The sequence below is a fragment of the Procambarus clarkii genome, chromosome 60 (assembly GCF_040958095.1).
Source record: "Procambarus clarkii isolate CNS0578487 chromosome 60, FALCON_Pclarkii_2.0, whole genome shotgun sequence".
In the NCBI taxonomy this organism is placed as follows: domain Eukaryota; kingdom Metazoa; phylum Arthropoda; class Malacostraca; order Decapoda; family Cambaridae; genus Procambarus; species Procambarus clarkii.
Window position 1 is genome coordinate 19,326,793 of NC_091209.1, and position 17,346 is coordinate 19,344,138.

The 17,346-nt window shown below is 40.5% G+C and overlaps 1 protein-coding gene and 1 long non-coding RNA gene across 2 annotated transcripts; both read left to right on the forward strand.

Annotated features, from left to right (window-relative positions):
- The first annotated feature begins 1,683 nt into the window (after positions 1-1,683).
- Positions 1,684-8,647, forward strand: LOC123767019 (dentin sialophosphoprotein-like). Its single transcript, XM_069307326.1, has 5 exons — positions 1,684-1,770; positions 2,160-2,304; positions 2,761-4,008; positions 5,727-6,104; positions 6,678-8,647. The coding sequence occupies exons 1-5, from the start codon at positions 1,684-1,686 to the stop codon at positions 8,645-8,647; spliced, it is 3,828 nt and encodes a 1,275-aa protein (XP_069163427.1).
- A 2,822-nt stretch (positions 8,648-11,469) lies between these two features.
- LOC138353884 (uncharacterized) lies at positions 11,470-17,287 on the forward strand. The gene is made up of 3 exons (XR_011223305.1): positions 11,470-11,569; positions 12,029-12,088; positions 16,949-17,287. It is a non-coding gene; the product is annotated as an uncharacterized lncRNA (long non-coding RNA).
- The last annotated feature ends 59 nt before the right edge of the window (positions 17,288-17,346 follow it).

Sequence of the window (17,346 nt, forward strand, 5' to 3'; positions counted from 1 at the left end):
CCTGTCACAGCCACACCTGTGTTACTGGTGAGTGTGTGTGGTGCTATTATCGTCATAACGTGTAATGAGAACCGTTTTGATAACGTAAAGGCGTCTGAGGCTTCACTTGTGTCCCCAGCACTCACCAGTCAACCTGCAGCTCTGATCTCCGCCTCCCGATCACGTACACCAGCTCCTGACGGTATAACCAGACCATCTCTTTTATAAATCTTAATTTCTACTATCTGAATCCAATGTTTCGTATTCTAGTATGCACCAAGAATATATATTCGAGGTCCTCCTGGGCCAACTACTAATGATATGCAACCCACAACAGTTGGCTGACTCTCAGTTACCTGTTTACTGTTAAGCGAACAGAGATTCAGATGAAAGGAAACGTGGACAATCGTTTCTGTTCTGCTCTGGAATTAAGCTCAAGTCTCTTGATTAAGCCACCAAAGAGGTGGCATGAGCATGAATAGCCCGTAATATTGGCCATGCTCGTCAGCTCCTGTTTATATCCACCAAAGGTCATTCATACATGTCTAACCTACGCTTGGCACAATCCCGTGATCTCGCGTCTATTATGTTACCCCGTAATTGGTTCCATAAATCGAGACCCTATTTCCAAACCAGTATTTACCCAGGTCTTTTCTGCATCTAAACATATCCAACATTTATCCAACGTTTCGCGTTGTATTTTGTGTTAATACATTTAACACCTTATTAATGTTATCTCTGTTATACCTTTTATCCATTTGTTTACTTCAATTACGTCCCTAAACTCTAGTGAAGCTTAATTTACATTCTCTAGAGTTTAGAAAATTTAAATAGTTTTTTAATCTCTTCCCATGGAAGGTTTGCACGTGCAAGACACACCTGAAGAATAATATTAGATGTCTCATGGCTAACCCTTTTAGAAAATAAAAATAACCCATTTAGGAATGAATTCCAATGTCCAATTTTCTTTATTTAATACATTTATGCATTGAATTTTTGGCTTTAGAGCCCTAGTAATCAGTATTCCCATTTCTTTCTCACATTCTGGTTTCGCTATTTCCTAATCCTACCTTTCCAGGACTCAACTGCATCTGTAAATCTTTCGTCTATTTTAAAAGCCTGTCTAGGTAGTATTGAAGCCCGCTTTGTACATTATACGTGATATAATGTGGTTATGGTGCCCAAATGTTTCTGTACAAACTCACAGTTGGGTCTCTCAAGGGCTCACACTGCACACTACTGGCGATACATTAGTTCTACGACCCACCCTGAGCTACAGTAATGTTAAATGTGTGTGTTAAGTAGACTGGTCAGCGTAACTCTGACGCTGCCGTCTTGCGAACTTCACTTTATATGATGAGGGCGTGGAGGGGCTGGCAGCCTCCAGGTACTTCAGTGACTCCTCGGTAAGGGTGTTGATGGGTAACGTGACGATGCTTCTAGCTTTCATTTCTAAGAGCGCTCGTTGTCTGCTGGCTAGTGTGTAGTGATATCCTAATATTACAGCATAAATACTGCGATATTCCAACAGCTGTGGAGGAGACGAGGGCCGGTTGTGGAGGAGACGAGGGCCAGCTGTGGAGGAGACCAGGGCCAGCTGTGGAGGAGACCAGGGCCAGGTGTGGAGACTAGAGTCAGCTGTGTTGGAGATCCTGGCCAGCTGGAACAGGGGGTGGACCTCTCACCTGCCTTAATAATTCCATCATGACCGTCCCTTGTCGTCGTCCTTCTCCTGCTACATTCACGCCAGCTTATCTTCTCTTCCTCCTCGTCCTTGTGGCCCAGTACCAGGTAGGTCAGCCCAGTACCAGGTGGGTCAGCCCAGTACCAGGTAGGTCAGCCCAGTACTATTACAGGTGTGGACTGTGTAGCAGCTGCACAGGAACATGTGTAGGTGAAGGTGCTGGCATAGAGGGAGGACAGTGTGAGGTGTGAATCTTCATTAAGACGTGGCGACAGAGTGGATGGCTCTTGGAAGGCGTCGTCCAGGTGTTAAGCCATGTGGGAATGCTTGAGGACACGGTGTCCGTGTCTGGCAAGGTCGGAGAGGGCGTGCCAAGGTTATATGAAGATGGAGCAAGACGCAAGAGTTCGCTGCGTGAGGTCGTTATTCTCTTACTTTATGCGATAATCACAAATGTGTAAACATCACGTTTTCTCTCACGAGTTTGTTTTCGCAGAGGACTGTGGGCGTGGGCTGTGTCGGAGCGGGCGGGCGGTGTGTGGGCGGTGCTGGTGGGCGGGAGTGTGAGTGGGTGGAGGGCGGGAAGGGCCGCCCATTTCAGCAGTCTGAATGTGGACCCGGAGAGACGTGCTGCTTCTCTGGTAAGTCCAACACCATCTGACTCACACATGCGCGGGTCTACTCACATATTGTGCAATATACCCATATCAGTAATATTTAAAATTCTATGTATTAAACACTTCACAAAACCAAGATTTACCACATATTGACCACTCCACACTATCAGGGTCACAGTACATTGAACACACCACATTATGTCACCTTTTGAACAACACCAGACTACGCTATTTATTTTATTTATTTATTTATTTATTTATTTATTTATGCATATACAAGAATGTACATAAGGAATGTGAGGATACAAATATGGTAATTACAGTCTTGTAAAGCCACTAGCACGCGCAGCGTTTCGGGCAGAACACTATATCTAAAAGTGCTATATCTTAAACACCTTAACACGCCCCTGGGTATAACATATTTTGAAAACACCGCCCAACCAGATAACACCATATTTTGAATACTCCACATACCAGCAGGGTCATCACCGGGGTCACCATCGGAGTCAACAACACAACTGGAAGGCAGACTTACGAGACGAGAGACAGCGGAGGACTTTGAAGGTCTTCACCAACCTCGAGGGAAGACGCACGAGAGAGAACAGGAACGGAAGTCACAAAGGAGAAAACAAATGAATATCAGCAGGCACCGGGATAACAGCAGACCCGGGGATAAGTCCAGTAAAAATCTAAAAATGGGTGAAGGAAAAACAAGTAGAAAAGAGAATAATTTGGAAAGTGTTGCAGCAGCACCAGGAAGAAAAGCCAAGACGATGAATTTAAAGAACAACGCAAAACTTAAGAAAGAATTAGAATCAAACGGCGTTGAGGCAACACACTCCAGGAGGAACTCAAAGAAAACAAAGGGTAGCAACTCCACGGAGAAGACTGCTAGAAAAACAAAAAGCCTACAAAATAAAATTAAGCAAAAGATAATCAAGAAAACAAAGAAAACGCAACCAAAGAAACCTGAAAAAATACGATCAAAGAAAAATAACAAAACTCTATCAAAAAAGCCTCAGAAAACGCAACCAAAGAAATCTAAGAAAACACTACCAGAGAAGAACAAGAAAAATCTATCAGAGAAAACAAAGGAAAGATTTCCGAAGAAAGTAGATAAATTGCGACCAGGGAAAACGAAGAAAACGCTATCAAAGAACACGAAGAAAAATCTTACAAAGAAAGTAAAGAAAATGCAGCCCCCCACAATTAAGAAAATGCAACAGGAAAAGACGAAGAAAAAACAATCAACGAAATTGAAGAAAACGCTACAAAATAAAACAAAACAAACACTAAGAAAGGAAACAGAATTTCAGGGGAAAGAAAAGAAAAGGAAAAATAAAACACGTAAGACTAAAACGAAAAATAAAAAGAACAAAAAGGCAAAGAATGTCAAAAAGAAGAAAACCAACAAAGGAAAGAAAAGTAATAAGAACAAAAAAGGGCATTTGAACAAAACCAAATCCCAGTCCAAAATCTCGTCTAAGAAAGGCAGCAAATCTTCCAAGAAAAAGGAGAAGGCCAAACAACTGGGGCGCCAAGAGACGAAGACAGGAGAGAAGGAGAAGGAGACATCTTCGAGGCAAGATTCAGGGTCGAAGAGAAAGTGTAGGAGGAGCAAGAAGTGTTCAAGAGCCGGAGGAAGGTGTACCAATGGTCAGTGTTCCACTAAGGTCATCGCGGGACGCACCAATTGTAAAGGGAATTCTTGCGTCTGCTGTCGTCTAGGTCAGTCCTCCACGGTCTTAATGTTCTCTATTTATTATTTGTTTAATGTTGTATTTCTGTACGGAAACGGAGTTGCAAGTCTGTATAGTGTTTAAACTCCAGCAGCAGTTAAAATAGTTATACTCTTAAACAAATTCAATCCCAAAGCTACCTTATCAGTTAACTTGCCACTGGCAGTATTTTCCGGGAAGGGGGAGAGGAAGGAAGTATTTTGAAGGAAGTAATAAGTTTTTTGGGAAATTGGGCACCGTTCCTTGCCCTATACTTGTCCCTATGTTTTTGTTTTTTATTTAGCTACTCAAAACGAAATGTCCATTTAGCAATGGCTATAGTGAGCCCGTAAATTGTTGTCCCCATATACCTCCCAAGTGTTGTATAGTCATACTGGCTTAGTGCTCTTGCCTCATAATTCCCTCACCCCTTCTGTATGAGGCTACGCAACACAGCCTCATCTACCTTGTAATCCCGTCTACCACAGATGGTGGCTCCTCACCACAACCTGGCCTCTCCATATTATATATATTACATCTTGACGTCAAAATCTCCAATAGACAAAATATGGTGTGCTGACAATCACAAATAACAGCTGTTTCTGTGCGTGACTCCATCGGTTAGGTTAAATTTGGGAAATTCAGTACATCTTTTTTGTGTGAGGACGGACTGGATGGTCGGTGGTACTGAACCTGCATAAAAAAAAGTTTGGGTTTACCACAGGACTACGCTAGTTTAAAGTTTACTTACTGTAACTTACATAATATGAGCTGCATTAAACTAGTGAATCAATTTTATGAAAAGTATTAGTTTAGAGGCAGTAGTAAATCTGAAACTACACTTAAGAGAGAATTAATCTTTTACAGTTATTTTGAAGGAACAGCCTAGGCATCCCACATTAAAAAATATATATAAATACGTATAATAACACATTTAACATTCAAGGATCACCTTATACTTACATGACAACCTCCAAAAAGAGAGAGAATAGTTGGCAACTGATTTCCGATATTAATACTTATCATAGGCCAATTTCTTTTAAATAAAGCTCGGATTTCCTCTGCTATTAAAAGCTGGAAAAATAGGCAATATTTTGGGACGTTCCCTAAAGCTATGCATTAGGGTCGTAGGTTAATGCTTCCCTCAAAAGAGAGATTTGAATATCCCTTTGGCTACGTGAGTTCTGAACCTCCAGTATGTTAAGATGTTCCTCTGTACCTGTCAGTGTTGTGCATGACTCTCTTCTGCTCAAGTCAACTTCGAGTACGTTTATTGAGACAAGATACATTTCAAAAGGATAGAGTAGCTTAGGCTATTTCTACCCCTCGTAACTCTCTTCTGTTCTTCCCGGGAATATGGTCACCTATAACACTTTAGGTATCTTTACATTCTTCCTTAAACGTGTGAGTAGCAGTTTTCCGCCAAATTTATTTATGAACATTTAAATGTTATAGAGGCGAATTATGTGAAATTCGTATTGACAGAGATATTACCTTTAGCCATACAGGTAGTCGAGTAGTGGTCTTGGGGCATACTGGCAGTGGAGGAGTGATAGAGAAGTGATCCTCAGACATATAAGTAGAGTAGTATTTACTTACAGCTGTTTGACACATCTGCAGGTATATATATAACTTAATCAAGAGACACATGAGAGTACCTCCTGCTAATAACCTTGTGAAAACCTCAGATTGCTTTGCTTGCTGCTAATTACCTTGTATACACCTCAGATTGCAAAGTCAAAAAGAGCTGCAAGAAGTACTCTGGTAAATGCAAGGAGAAGTGCTCCCGTCAGGAGCGCGAGATCACCAAAGGCTGCGGTGGACGAGGCTGCAGGTGCTGCGTCGCGGACTGTAAGATCAGACCCAAGTGTAAGAGGGCCGGGGGCTCCTGCAGCAGCACGAGGTGCTCCTCCAGCCAGCAGGAGGTGAAGGGTGGGTGTCAGGGCTACCAGTGCAGGTGTTGCAGCCCAAAGTGCACTATGAGGCCCTCCTGCAGGCGCGCGGGAGGCTGGTGCGTCACCAGCAGCAAGAAGTGCACCACCGGCCTGCTGGACAGCTCCGGCTGCAAGGGAAGCTCCTGCGTCTGCTGCCTTCCAACGATCACTAGTGAGTGAGGAGTGTGTGTGAGTGAGTGAGGGAGGTGTGTGTGTGTGAGTGAGTGAGGGGTGTGTGTGAGTGTGTGTGAGTGAGGGAGGTGTGTGTGTGTGTTAGTGAGTGAGGGGTGTGTGTGTGTGTGTGTGTAAGTGAGGGAGGTGTGTGAGTGTGTGAGTGAGTGAGGGTGGTGTGTGTGTGTGAGTGAGGGGTGTGTGTGTGAGTGAGGGGTGTGTGTGTGTGTGAGTGAGTGAGGGGTGTGTGTGAGTGAGTGAGGGGTGTGTGTGAGTGAGTGAGGGGTGTGAGTGAGGGTGGTGTGTGAGTGAGGGTGGTGTGTGAGTGAGGGTGGTGTGTGAGTGAGGGGAAGTGAAGAAGTGAGTTTATGATAATATCAATAATGCACTGGTCTATAACATTTAATACAAATTCTTAACAAAAGATATATATATATATATATATATATATATATATATATATATATATATATATATATATATATACATATATATATATATATATATATATATATATATATATATATATATATATATATATATATATATATATATATATATATATATTTTACAGCTATAACAACGGGAACGTCATCACCATCCACAACAACAGGAACCACTGAAGGATCATCATCATCTTCCACTGATGGATCATCATCTTCCACTGATGGATCATCATCTTCCACTGATGGATCATCATCTTCCACTGATGGATCATCATCTTCCACTGATGGATCATCATCTTCCACTGATGGATCATCGTCTTCCACTGATGGATCATCATCTTCCACTGATGGATCATCGTCTTCCACTGATGGATCATCGTCTTCCACTGAAGGATCATCATCATCTTCCACCGATGGATCATCGTCTTCCACTGATGGATCATCGTCTTCCACTGATGGATCATCGTCTTCCACTGATGGATCATCGTCTTCCACTGATGGATCATCGTCTTCCACTGAAGGATCATCATCATCTTCCACCGATGGATCATCATCTTCCACTGATGGATCATCGTCTTCCACTGATGGATCATCATCTTCCACTGATGGATCATCATCTTCCACTGATGGATCATCATCTTCCACTGATGGATCATCGTCTTCCACTGATGGATCATCATCTTCCACTGATGGATCATCGTCTTCCACTGAAGGATCATCATCATCTTCCACCGATGGATCATCGTCTTCCACCGATGGATCATTATCTTCCACTGATGGATCATCGTCTTCCACTGATGGATCATCGTCTTCCACTGATGGATCATCATCTTCCACTGATGGATCATCGTCTTCCACTGATGGATCATCATCTTCCACCGATGGATCATCGTCTTCCACTGATGGATCATCTTCCACCGATGGATCATCGTCTTCCACTGATGGATCATCATCTTCCACCGATGGATCATCGTCTTCCACTGATGGATCATCATCTTCCATTGATGGATCATCGTCTTCTACTGATGGATCATCGTCTTCCACTGATGGATCATCATCTTCCACCGATGGATCATCGTCTTCCACTGATGGATCATCATCTTCCACTGATGGATCATCATCTTCCACCGATGGATCATCGTCTTCCACTGATGGATCATCATCTTCCATTGATGGATCATCGTCTTCTACTGATGGATCATCGTCTTCCACTGATGGATCATCGTCTTCCACTGATGGATCATCGTCTTCCACTGATGGATCATCGTCTTCCACTGATGGATCATCATCTTCCACTGATGGATCATCGTCTTCCACTGATGGATCATCGTCTTCCACTGATGGATCATCGTCTTCCACTGATGGATCATCATCTTCCACTGAAGGATCATCATCATCTTCCACCGATGGATCATCGTCTTCCACTGATGGATCATCATCTTCCACTGATGGATCATCGTCTTCCACTGATGGATCATCGTCTTCCACCGATGGATCATCATCTTCCACTGATGGATCATCGTCTTCCACTGATGGATCATCATCTTCCACTGATGGATCATCGTCTTCCACTGATGGATCATCGTCTTCCACCGATGGATCATCGTCTTCCACTGATGGATCATCGTCTTCCACTGATGGATCATCATCTTCCACCGATGGATCATCGTCTTCCACTGATGGATCGTCTTCCACTGATGGATCATCGTCTTCCACCGATGGATCATCATCTTCCACCGATGGATCATCGTCTTCCACTGATGGATCATCATCTTCCACTGACGGATCATCGTCTTCTACTGATGGATCATCGTCTTCCACCGATGGATCATCGTCTTCCACTGATGGATCATCGTCTTCCACTGATGGATCATCATCTTCCACTGATGGATCATCGTCTTCCACTGATGGATCATCGTCTTCCACTGATGGATCATCATCTTCCACTGAAGGATCATCATCATCTTCCACCGATGGATCATCGTCTTCCACTGATGGATCATCATCTTCCACTGATGGATCATCATCTTCCACCGATGGATCATCATCTTCCACCGATGGATCTTCATCTTCCACTGATGGATCATCATCTACATAAGAATCAACATAGTCCACTCATGAATCAACATCTTGAGTTAATCTGTCTATTATAATTCTTTAAAATATAATAGATGTTCATGTTATTTATTAAGAACATTATAACTGTGAGGTTGTGAACGTTAAGGTTGACTTCCTTCTTATTTTAGCTTTTGTGTTACAGTGTTCATCTTCAGTGTTAACTTTATTATTGCTGCAATTATTCTTGTTTCCTGTGAGATGTAAACAAGGAGAAATGTGTTGGGTTGGTTTGTTTTTTGTTTGTTTGGCGTGGGGTGTGCAGTTGTTAACTGTTTTTTTTTTTGTAAATCAATTTCTTTGTTACTCAGAATGAAATTGACTCTATGTAAAATGGTAGAGTTTTCTGAGCTGATAAAAGAATAATAATTTCACACCAGCTTTACTTCAATTTAAGTCTATTATTATATATAATACAATATGTAGAGATCTCATAGAAATGTTACACATTATTTCAAATAGCAGCAGACAATTAGATCAAGCGAGGCTTTGGTTCTATGGAAGGCTTATCTAATCCTCCGCATGGAGTTTCTACCAGATAATTTTCACAAAATCTTAGCGCATAATTCACAGTTAGTTGATTATCCTCCAAACATTGCCCTAAATGATGATTTTTTTAATTGTTTACATTAATTTTCCAACAACTGAAGTTTAGCTAATTGGTTGATAATTTCAGGCAGGGGTTTTATTGCTTTTTGTTTTAAATATTAGTCACACAAAAACACATTTCCAATTTTATTGAATTGTTCTTTTTTCAAGTGACATTAAAAAGTTCAGTAATTGGTTTTTATTATTTTTCCCCTCTCAAATGTTGTTTTTGTGGAATTTGCTGAGCCCAGCAATGTTTTGTTTTGTTTTATTTAGTTCCACAAGTCCCTCCTCGCCGCCTGTTTTTAGTGATGGGAGGAAATTGTTATCCTTGCCCAGCAGCAGCATTGGTAAAGGGAAATGATTAAAGTTTTTACCCTAAATACAGATATGAAAAATAAATGTAAAATCTTGCCAAGATTGCTTAATCATTCACTTGGTAACAATATTCTAGTATTACAGCCTAACTTTTTGTTTTTTCTTTATTAAATAATATACAATATAAAGATCATATTTACTGCCACCACAGCAGCAGGCAACAACGCTATATATTTACAAGGGAAAATACTACATTTATATATAGTTTATATAATTCTCAGTAAACCAATTTTCCATACCATCACAGAGCATGAGCCGTAAATCCCAAATGTTATTTTTACTTGATCTTGCCTCGCAAGAACTTCAATATTTTGACTACTGAGTAATCCTGACCAAGAGATCCACACCTCCTGGACCTTGACATACACAGAGGAGGTTGTTAATGTCATGTGGTCCGCGGGTGTCATATGGCACTTATGAACCTTCTGAAACTGGTCCCTTACCTCTTAGAGATGTATCTCATCTCATCGCTGAGATGAGATGTATCTCATCTCAGCTATGGGACGAGTCCCGCCTCTAATTACAGAGAGTATCTTGACTCCACTTAAGAAACTTCTTGGAACATTTAATTCAACCCTTTACACGAATTGTCTTTCACATTTCATTACCATTCTGCCTCCTGTGACGGAACTGCCCCATTCCTCCATTCTCCTAATAACTCGAGGAAAGTGATATCTGGGAGATGAGTTAATAAAACTTTTTGTTGATAAAATAATTAACAAAATAAACCTTGATGAGATTAGCCAAGAGACTCATTCCTGGTGTTGGACATGAACATGAGTACGCGTTACTGAAAAAATTACAAATGGAAAGTTTTGCCGCTATATATTTGAATAAAAATATATAAAAAAATAATTGTAATTATACAAAAACAAACACAGCTGGTCTGACAAAGACGTACAAAAGTGCTAGGCCTGACGGTGGTACACAAAAGTGCAGGGCTTGACAAAGGTAAATTAAAGTTTTGAGCCTGAGAAAGGAAGTAAAAAGCTACTCGAAACAAAAGCAGTTCAAGAAGACTGGGACCATGCACATTTTAATATTTAAAAAAATCTATGTTTTCCGTATATTATCAATCAATGGACAGTTACATTCTCCAGGCTGAGGGTTTATCTTACACAAATGCCTTACCTCAGTTACTGTGTGTTGCTCTAGTAGTAGTTTTAGCACCTCAGCTGCACCGCGGCCGAGCTGGGGCAATGAATTTGCCAATATTTACATAATCTTACATTTGATAATCTGCAGCTATATATTTTGTATATGACCCCATTATTAACCAAATATTTAGGAATTTTCTTTAATTTTAGTCATGTAATATGTAAATGCAATGGCATTCCTAGATGAAATTTCATGTCTATATTCCTATTTGAGCATAACATGTAATATTATAAATGTATCTTAGGGATGCAGACAATTGTTCTTGTGTCCTCTTATTATAATATTTATTTATAACCAAAACTCATTTTTACTCACCTATCATATGGCTGTTCCTCTGGTTATGTTGGCTTATTATCTTGAAGCTATTTATATTTGGCATGAGGTAATTTGTAGTGCAGTATTGATGACATTTCTAGGGAGGGTCCCCGTACTAGACTTGGGTCAGACAACAACATGGCGGCGACAACCAAAGGTCCGAGAAGTCAAATCGAATCCCATGTTAATCTCCGAACTAACATAACTGAAAAAAACAACCACTGCATTGTTCTTATAAAGCAACAATTTAATAATTATTTTAATGCAGAAACAATTACAAAGCGTAAACCTTCCACTTTATGAACAATATCCAATATAATGAAAAGGCGCGTAATTGACTGGAAGGGATGACGCGGGCACAAGGGCGGGAGAGATGGCGTTACCGTCAGCAGCTGAAGTCCTGCCGACATAATTGTTTATATTGTCCCTCCAGAAGAGCGGACTTACTGGTGGCATCAATCATGAGGTGAGTGAACACACCCCAGTCATCCTGCGAGTGAACACACCACCACAGCAGCCGGCACAACGCTCCTAAACTGGCGGAGTGTTGACGTTGTCACCTCAACCCGGAGTCAGGCAGGACTGTTGCCTTCATACACCTCAATATCAACCAATAACTATCATATACTACGAAACATTTGCTGCCAAGTGTTGCCTCGTTTGCCATAAAACAAGTCGTATGGTATAATTTACAAGTCATATGTATAATTTATAAGTGGCAAATCAGCATTACCTCAGGAACAAAACAGCATATATGAGGCTGTGTTCCTTAGAAGTGTTTTAATGTTACAGTTTTGCTCAGTAACAATTTATTACAGTGGTCAGCCACACCGGTTGGTGATATTCAACGTACTGCATTAACGAAATATTTTGAAGTAAAATCAAGTTCCAATTGCATGAAAATAAATATATTTCGGGTCTGCAGGAACTCGTGGACGGGTCGACCCATGTTGGAATATGGCGCCTGGAGACCTCTCGCTTATACGTGAGTACCTAATTCAACCTTCAGTTACTAATGTCAATAATTACCAACAGAACCAAAACACCTATTACCCATCTTAGGCCAAACAACACACATATATATAATCTACATTAATGTGAATTTGTATAGGAGAAAATACCGGTTTTAGTGTTCTAATTGGGTTGATGTGGAGGGCCGCAGCTCGGGCGAGCATAGCCTGATGGCTTGGGTAACCGTAATGGTGTGTTAATATTAACACCACCAGCCAGCCCCAGGCCGTCTCTTTAATCATTGTTTGTAGCCATGTGTCAAGGTGACCAGATACATAGATAGAGAGGTTGATAAAGATTGATAAATAAAGAGATGGATAGAGAGTTAGAGAGGTTGATGGAGAGGTAGATAGATAAAGATAGAGGGATACAGAGAGCGATAGTTAAATATAGAGTGAGATAGATGAAGATAGAGAGGATATAAAGAGCGACAGATAAAGATAGAAAGGGATATAGAGAGCGATATATAGAAGAGATAGGAAGATAAAGATATAGATAGAGATATAGAGATAGATATATATATTGAGATATATAGATATAGATATATATACAGAGGCAGACAGAGGTATATGAAACAACAGTGAAGCAGAAAAGAAAAGATAATGTTTAAAAACTGACTGACATAAAATGAGAATGAATACCAACCTAAGGAGTAGTATCATCAACAGGTCTAGCTAAATACTGTACTGTATTGCAAATCACTGGTAAAAACTGAAAGTCTTAAATGAACTAGCGTTTACAACAATTCAAAGCCTTTTTCCAATTGTCCAAATGCAGAGAGATTAATGTATGTATATAAATGTCTCTCCCTAGTAGGTACAATATCCAAGAGTGGCATTGGTTCGACGTTAAATCAACTTCATCACTTAATTAAATACGAAATTGAAGTTGATGATGTTGATTCAGTGTTGAATTATCATTGCTCTTGGATATTGTGGCCACTAGGTCTATGTGGCATTCATCAAAGCTGAATCACGAGAGAGGAAATTTGCCAGATCACAAGGTGTTAAGGTTTCCAAAATGACTGTCCACTGAGGGTTTAAGAGGGACCGTAAATCTTCAGTGAAGAAATCCTATAAAGATAATTGTATTTAAGAAGACCTGAAAATATAATATAAAGTATGCGGAAACAAATTACTGTTCAGTGCGGGGTTTTCGCATGATTCAGTATGTTCAGCCTCAGTAGATGTCTTGAAAGGAAAGGAAGTTACCAAGAGAAGACACTAAGCTCGTGGGTGTCTGGAGGTTAGCATCTCGAGGTAGCAAACTCTGGCATCAGGTATGCCTTAAGATCTGATATTTTATTTACCATAGTAGCAGTGTATGTCAATACTCTTTAGTGATGTTTTGATATTTTTTTTTTTTTTTTTTACCATTTCCAAGTGTCCAAAGACCAGTGATTGGACACCCATTTTCAGTGACTTATTTCTTGGGAATTACTTCATTAAAGACTTTTTTGTATGATAGCATGGTGTGTTTGGCATATTGGTCGAAATTTTAATTGAACTTGGATATATTTGCTCCTGGAGTGTGGACACAAGAAATAGGGCTGATTATGGTACCAGTGTCCTAATACTGTTAATCAGTTTTCTAGGTACTATCTGTGTCATTATATAGTATAAAGGCCATAAATCCATCAGAAATTAAAATAGAATAAATTAAATCAAATATAATCCCTAAATTTAACTATACATAATAACTACAATTTTCAGAACTATTCACTGAATCCCTGTCAAAATTTTTGTTTATTCTAACAGATGTTTACCAGATATCTTTCATGTTTGAAAACATTTTTGGAGTACAATACATTTAATGATTTCTCGAATTTTTGTGGTTTGTTCTATGGGCTGGTGTAGGCATTAAAGATTTTTTTCTGCTCAGATGTCCTGTAACTGATGACCATCAGGAAAGGGGCAACGTTATCTTACCGACTAAAATTAAAGAGATGAGCTAATTATTTTGGTTAAGTGGACTGCAGAACAGGCTAGGGTTACATGTGAGATTTGACACATAAAGCCTAGTAATATTTAATTTTTTTATTGTTATGCATAGTTATGAATAAATTTCAAAACAATGGCTGCATTATCATAGCATTTCACAACATACTGAGATAATTTGCACCCATTATCTCTGTAGTGGAATAGCTTGCTGTAAAAAAATCTATATAATAATCTACTGTTTAAGGACTATGGTTTATTATTTGGCAGGAAAGGTAGAGGTAGTGCTTTTGTTACATTACGTTTTGTCTGATTACACTCGTTACTGTTTTCTGGTGTAAGACACCAATAGGCTACAGCTGCAAATCAGAAATTGAAGAGAATTGCATGCTCAGAGGAGAAAGCACAAAAATCACTTCAAGCAAAAGATTTGTTATACTGGAGAGCACAGGCAGTCCCCGTGGCGTAGTGGTAAGACGCTGGCTTGGCGTTTCTGGAGCGCTTTGGCCTGCAGCCTCAGTTTACCCAACAGTAAAATGGGTACCTGGTTGTTAAACGATTTGGACTCGATATCTGCCCTGTGGCAGATATCGAGGGGTCTCACTTCCTTAGCAAACAATTATAAAGTACAGCACTGGTTTTCCTCAGTTTCTCTCTATTAGTATACTGTAACTTCCTGGATCATAACAAAAGCCAACTCCATTAATTCATTTTTGACCTGAAGTCAAACTTTCTGAATTATAACACACAAACACTCATAATCGTTCTCAGACTTGATATTAACGCTTAAATATATTTTGGAATATAATAAGAAGATACAAAGGTTGATCAACAGGTGCGTAATACAGGTGTACGAGTCATTAGCTCACCTCGCCATCAAACACCAAACATGTGTTACCTTCCACATATAATCAGAGACAACCAAGGGTTTGGGGGGTCTTCGACCTACGGTTAGCCTCATCCTCTCTTTCAAATTGTCCCGCGTCGCTGGTAAGCTGTTGTATAGACCTAATGGAACAACACACAGCCGCTGCAGAAGAGCCAATTAAGATGCACTGAAATATCAGTGAAGCTCGTATCACTTTGTGACGTTCCAAAGGTAAGGAAGCCATGTAATATTTCAGCTCAGAGAGTTTGGGAAGGTGGGATGGGGGGAGGGGCTATATATGGCCCGCTCGTCCCATGTCACAGACACACCTGTTACTGATCAGTGTGTGTGGTGCTATTATTGTCATAACGTGTAATGAGAAGTGTTTTGGTAACGTACAGGCGCCTGAGGCTTCACTTGTGTCCACAGCACTCACCAGTCAACCTGCAGCTCTGATCTCCGCCTCCCGATCACGTACACCAGCTCCTGACGGTATAACCAGACCATCTCTTTTATAAATCATAATTTCTACTATCTGAATCCAATGTTTTGTGTGCTAGTATGTACCAAAATATATGTATTCGAGGACCTCCTTGGCTGCAGCTAATGACTGCAACCCACAACAGTTGGCTAACTCACAATTACCTGTTTACTGTTAAGCGAACAGTATCATCAGGTTTAGGGACACGTGGACAATCGTTTCTGTTCTGCTCTGGAATTATGCCCAAGTTTCTTGATTGTGAGTCCATTTGAACGGTTTAATCATGTTCTTCTGACTCTACACCTTTCAATGGAATGTAAATTCAGTTTACTTAGTTTACCAAGTCATCCTTTTCTGTACACTCAAAATAGTTTACATACGGTGCCCAAACTATTGTTTAGTCTCAATTAGGTATCACAAGGCGTCACACTGTACATTACAGCCGTTTTACTGAGCTTAATATGCTCATACTGTACTGTGTAAACCAATTTTAAATAAGAACACAGAAAGTAGGCAACTGTAGAAGGACTATTGACCATGATTGATTGATGAAGATTAAGCCACCTAAGAGGTGGCACGGGCGTGAATATCCCGTAATGTTGGCCATGCGCGTTAGCTTCTGTTTATATCCACCAAAGGTCATTCATACATGTCTAACATACACTTGACACAATCCAGGGATCCCGCGGCTATTATGTTACCCCGTAATTGGTTCCATAAATCGAGACCCTATTTCCAAACCAGTATTTACCCAGGTCTTTTCTGCATTAAAACATATCCAACATTTATCCAATGTTTCTCGCTCTATTTTATGTGATATATTTAACACCTTATTAATATCATCTTTGTTATACCTTTTTATCCATTTGTTTACTTCAATTACGTCCCTAGACTAGATGAAGATTAATTTACATTCTTCAGAGTTTAGAGAATGTAAATTGTCTTTTAACCTCTTCATATGAAAGGTTTCTAGTTCCTGAAATTAGCTTTGGCGTCCTTCTCTTTACAGGGATCAAAACTGAACTGTAGATCTAAATGTGGCCGAGCACTTGCGAAATACGCTTGAAGAATAACATTAGATGTCTCATGACTAACCCTTTTAGAAAATAAATTTCCGTTTAGAAACTTAAAATAAGCTATTTAGGAATAACTTCCACAATCTAATTTGCTCTATTTAATACATTTATGCATTGAATTTTTGCTCTTTCTCACATTCTGGTTTCGCTATTTCTCAATCCTACCTTTTCAGGACTACTGCTTCTGTAATTTTTTCGTCTGTTTTAAAAGCCTGTCTAGATAGTATTGCAGCCCGCTTTATACATTATAAGTGATATAATATGGTTATGGTGCCCAAACTTGTTATGGTATATTATATGATGAGGGCGTGGAGGGGCTGGCCGCCTCCAGGTACTTCAGTGGTGAGGGGTTTAGATGGGTAACGTGACGATGCTTCTAGCTTTCATTGTTTACTAAGGGCGCTCATTGCCTGCTGGCTAGTGTGTAGTGATATCCTAATATTACTGCATAAATACTGCGATATTCCAACAGCTGTGGAGGAGACGAGGTCCAGCTGTGGAGGAGACCAGGGCCAGTTGTGGAGGAGACCAGGGCCAGCTGTGGAGGAAACTAGAGCCAGGTGTGGAGACTAGAGTCAGCTGTGTTGGAGATCCTGGCCAGCTGGAGCAGGGGGTGGACCTCACACCTGCCTTAACAACTCCATCATGAGCGTCCCTTGTCGTCGTCCTTCTCCTCCTGCTACATTCACGCCAGCTTATCTTCTCTTCCTCCTCGTCCTTGTGGCCCAGTACCAGGTAGGTCAGCCCAGTACCAGGTAGGTCAGCCCAGTACCAGGTGGGTCAGCCCAGTACCAGAGAGGTCAGCCCAGTACTATTACAGGTGTGGACTGTGTAGCAGCTGCACAGGAACATGTGTAGGTGAAGGTGGTG

Excerpts from the sequence above, each read along its gene's own strand:
- LOC123767019 (XM_069307326.1), top strand. The coding sequence starts at position 1,684 with ATGACCGTCCCTTGTCGTCGTCCTTCTCCTGCTACATTCACGCCAGCT. Across the intron at positions 4,009-5,726 it reads TTGCGTCTGCTGTCGTCTAG|ATTGCAAAGTCAAAAAGAGC; the intron begins GTCAGTCCTCCA and ends TATACACCTCAG. Across the intron at positions 6,105-6,677 it reads CTGCCTTCCAACGATCACTA|CTATAACAACGGGAACGTCA; the intron begins GTGAGTGAGGAG and ends TATATTTTACAG.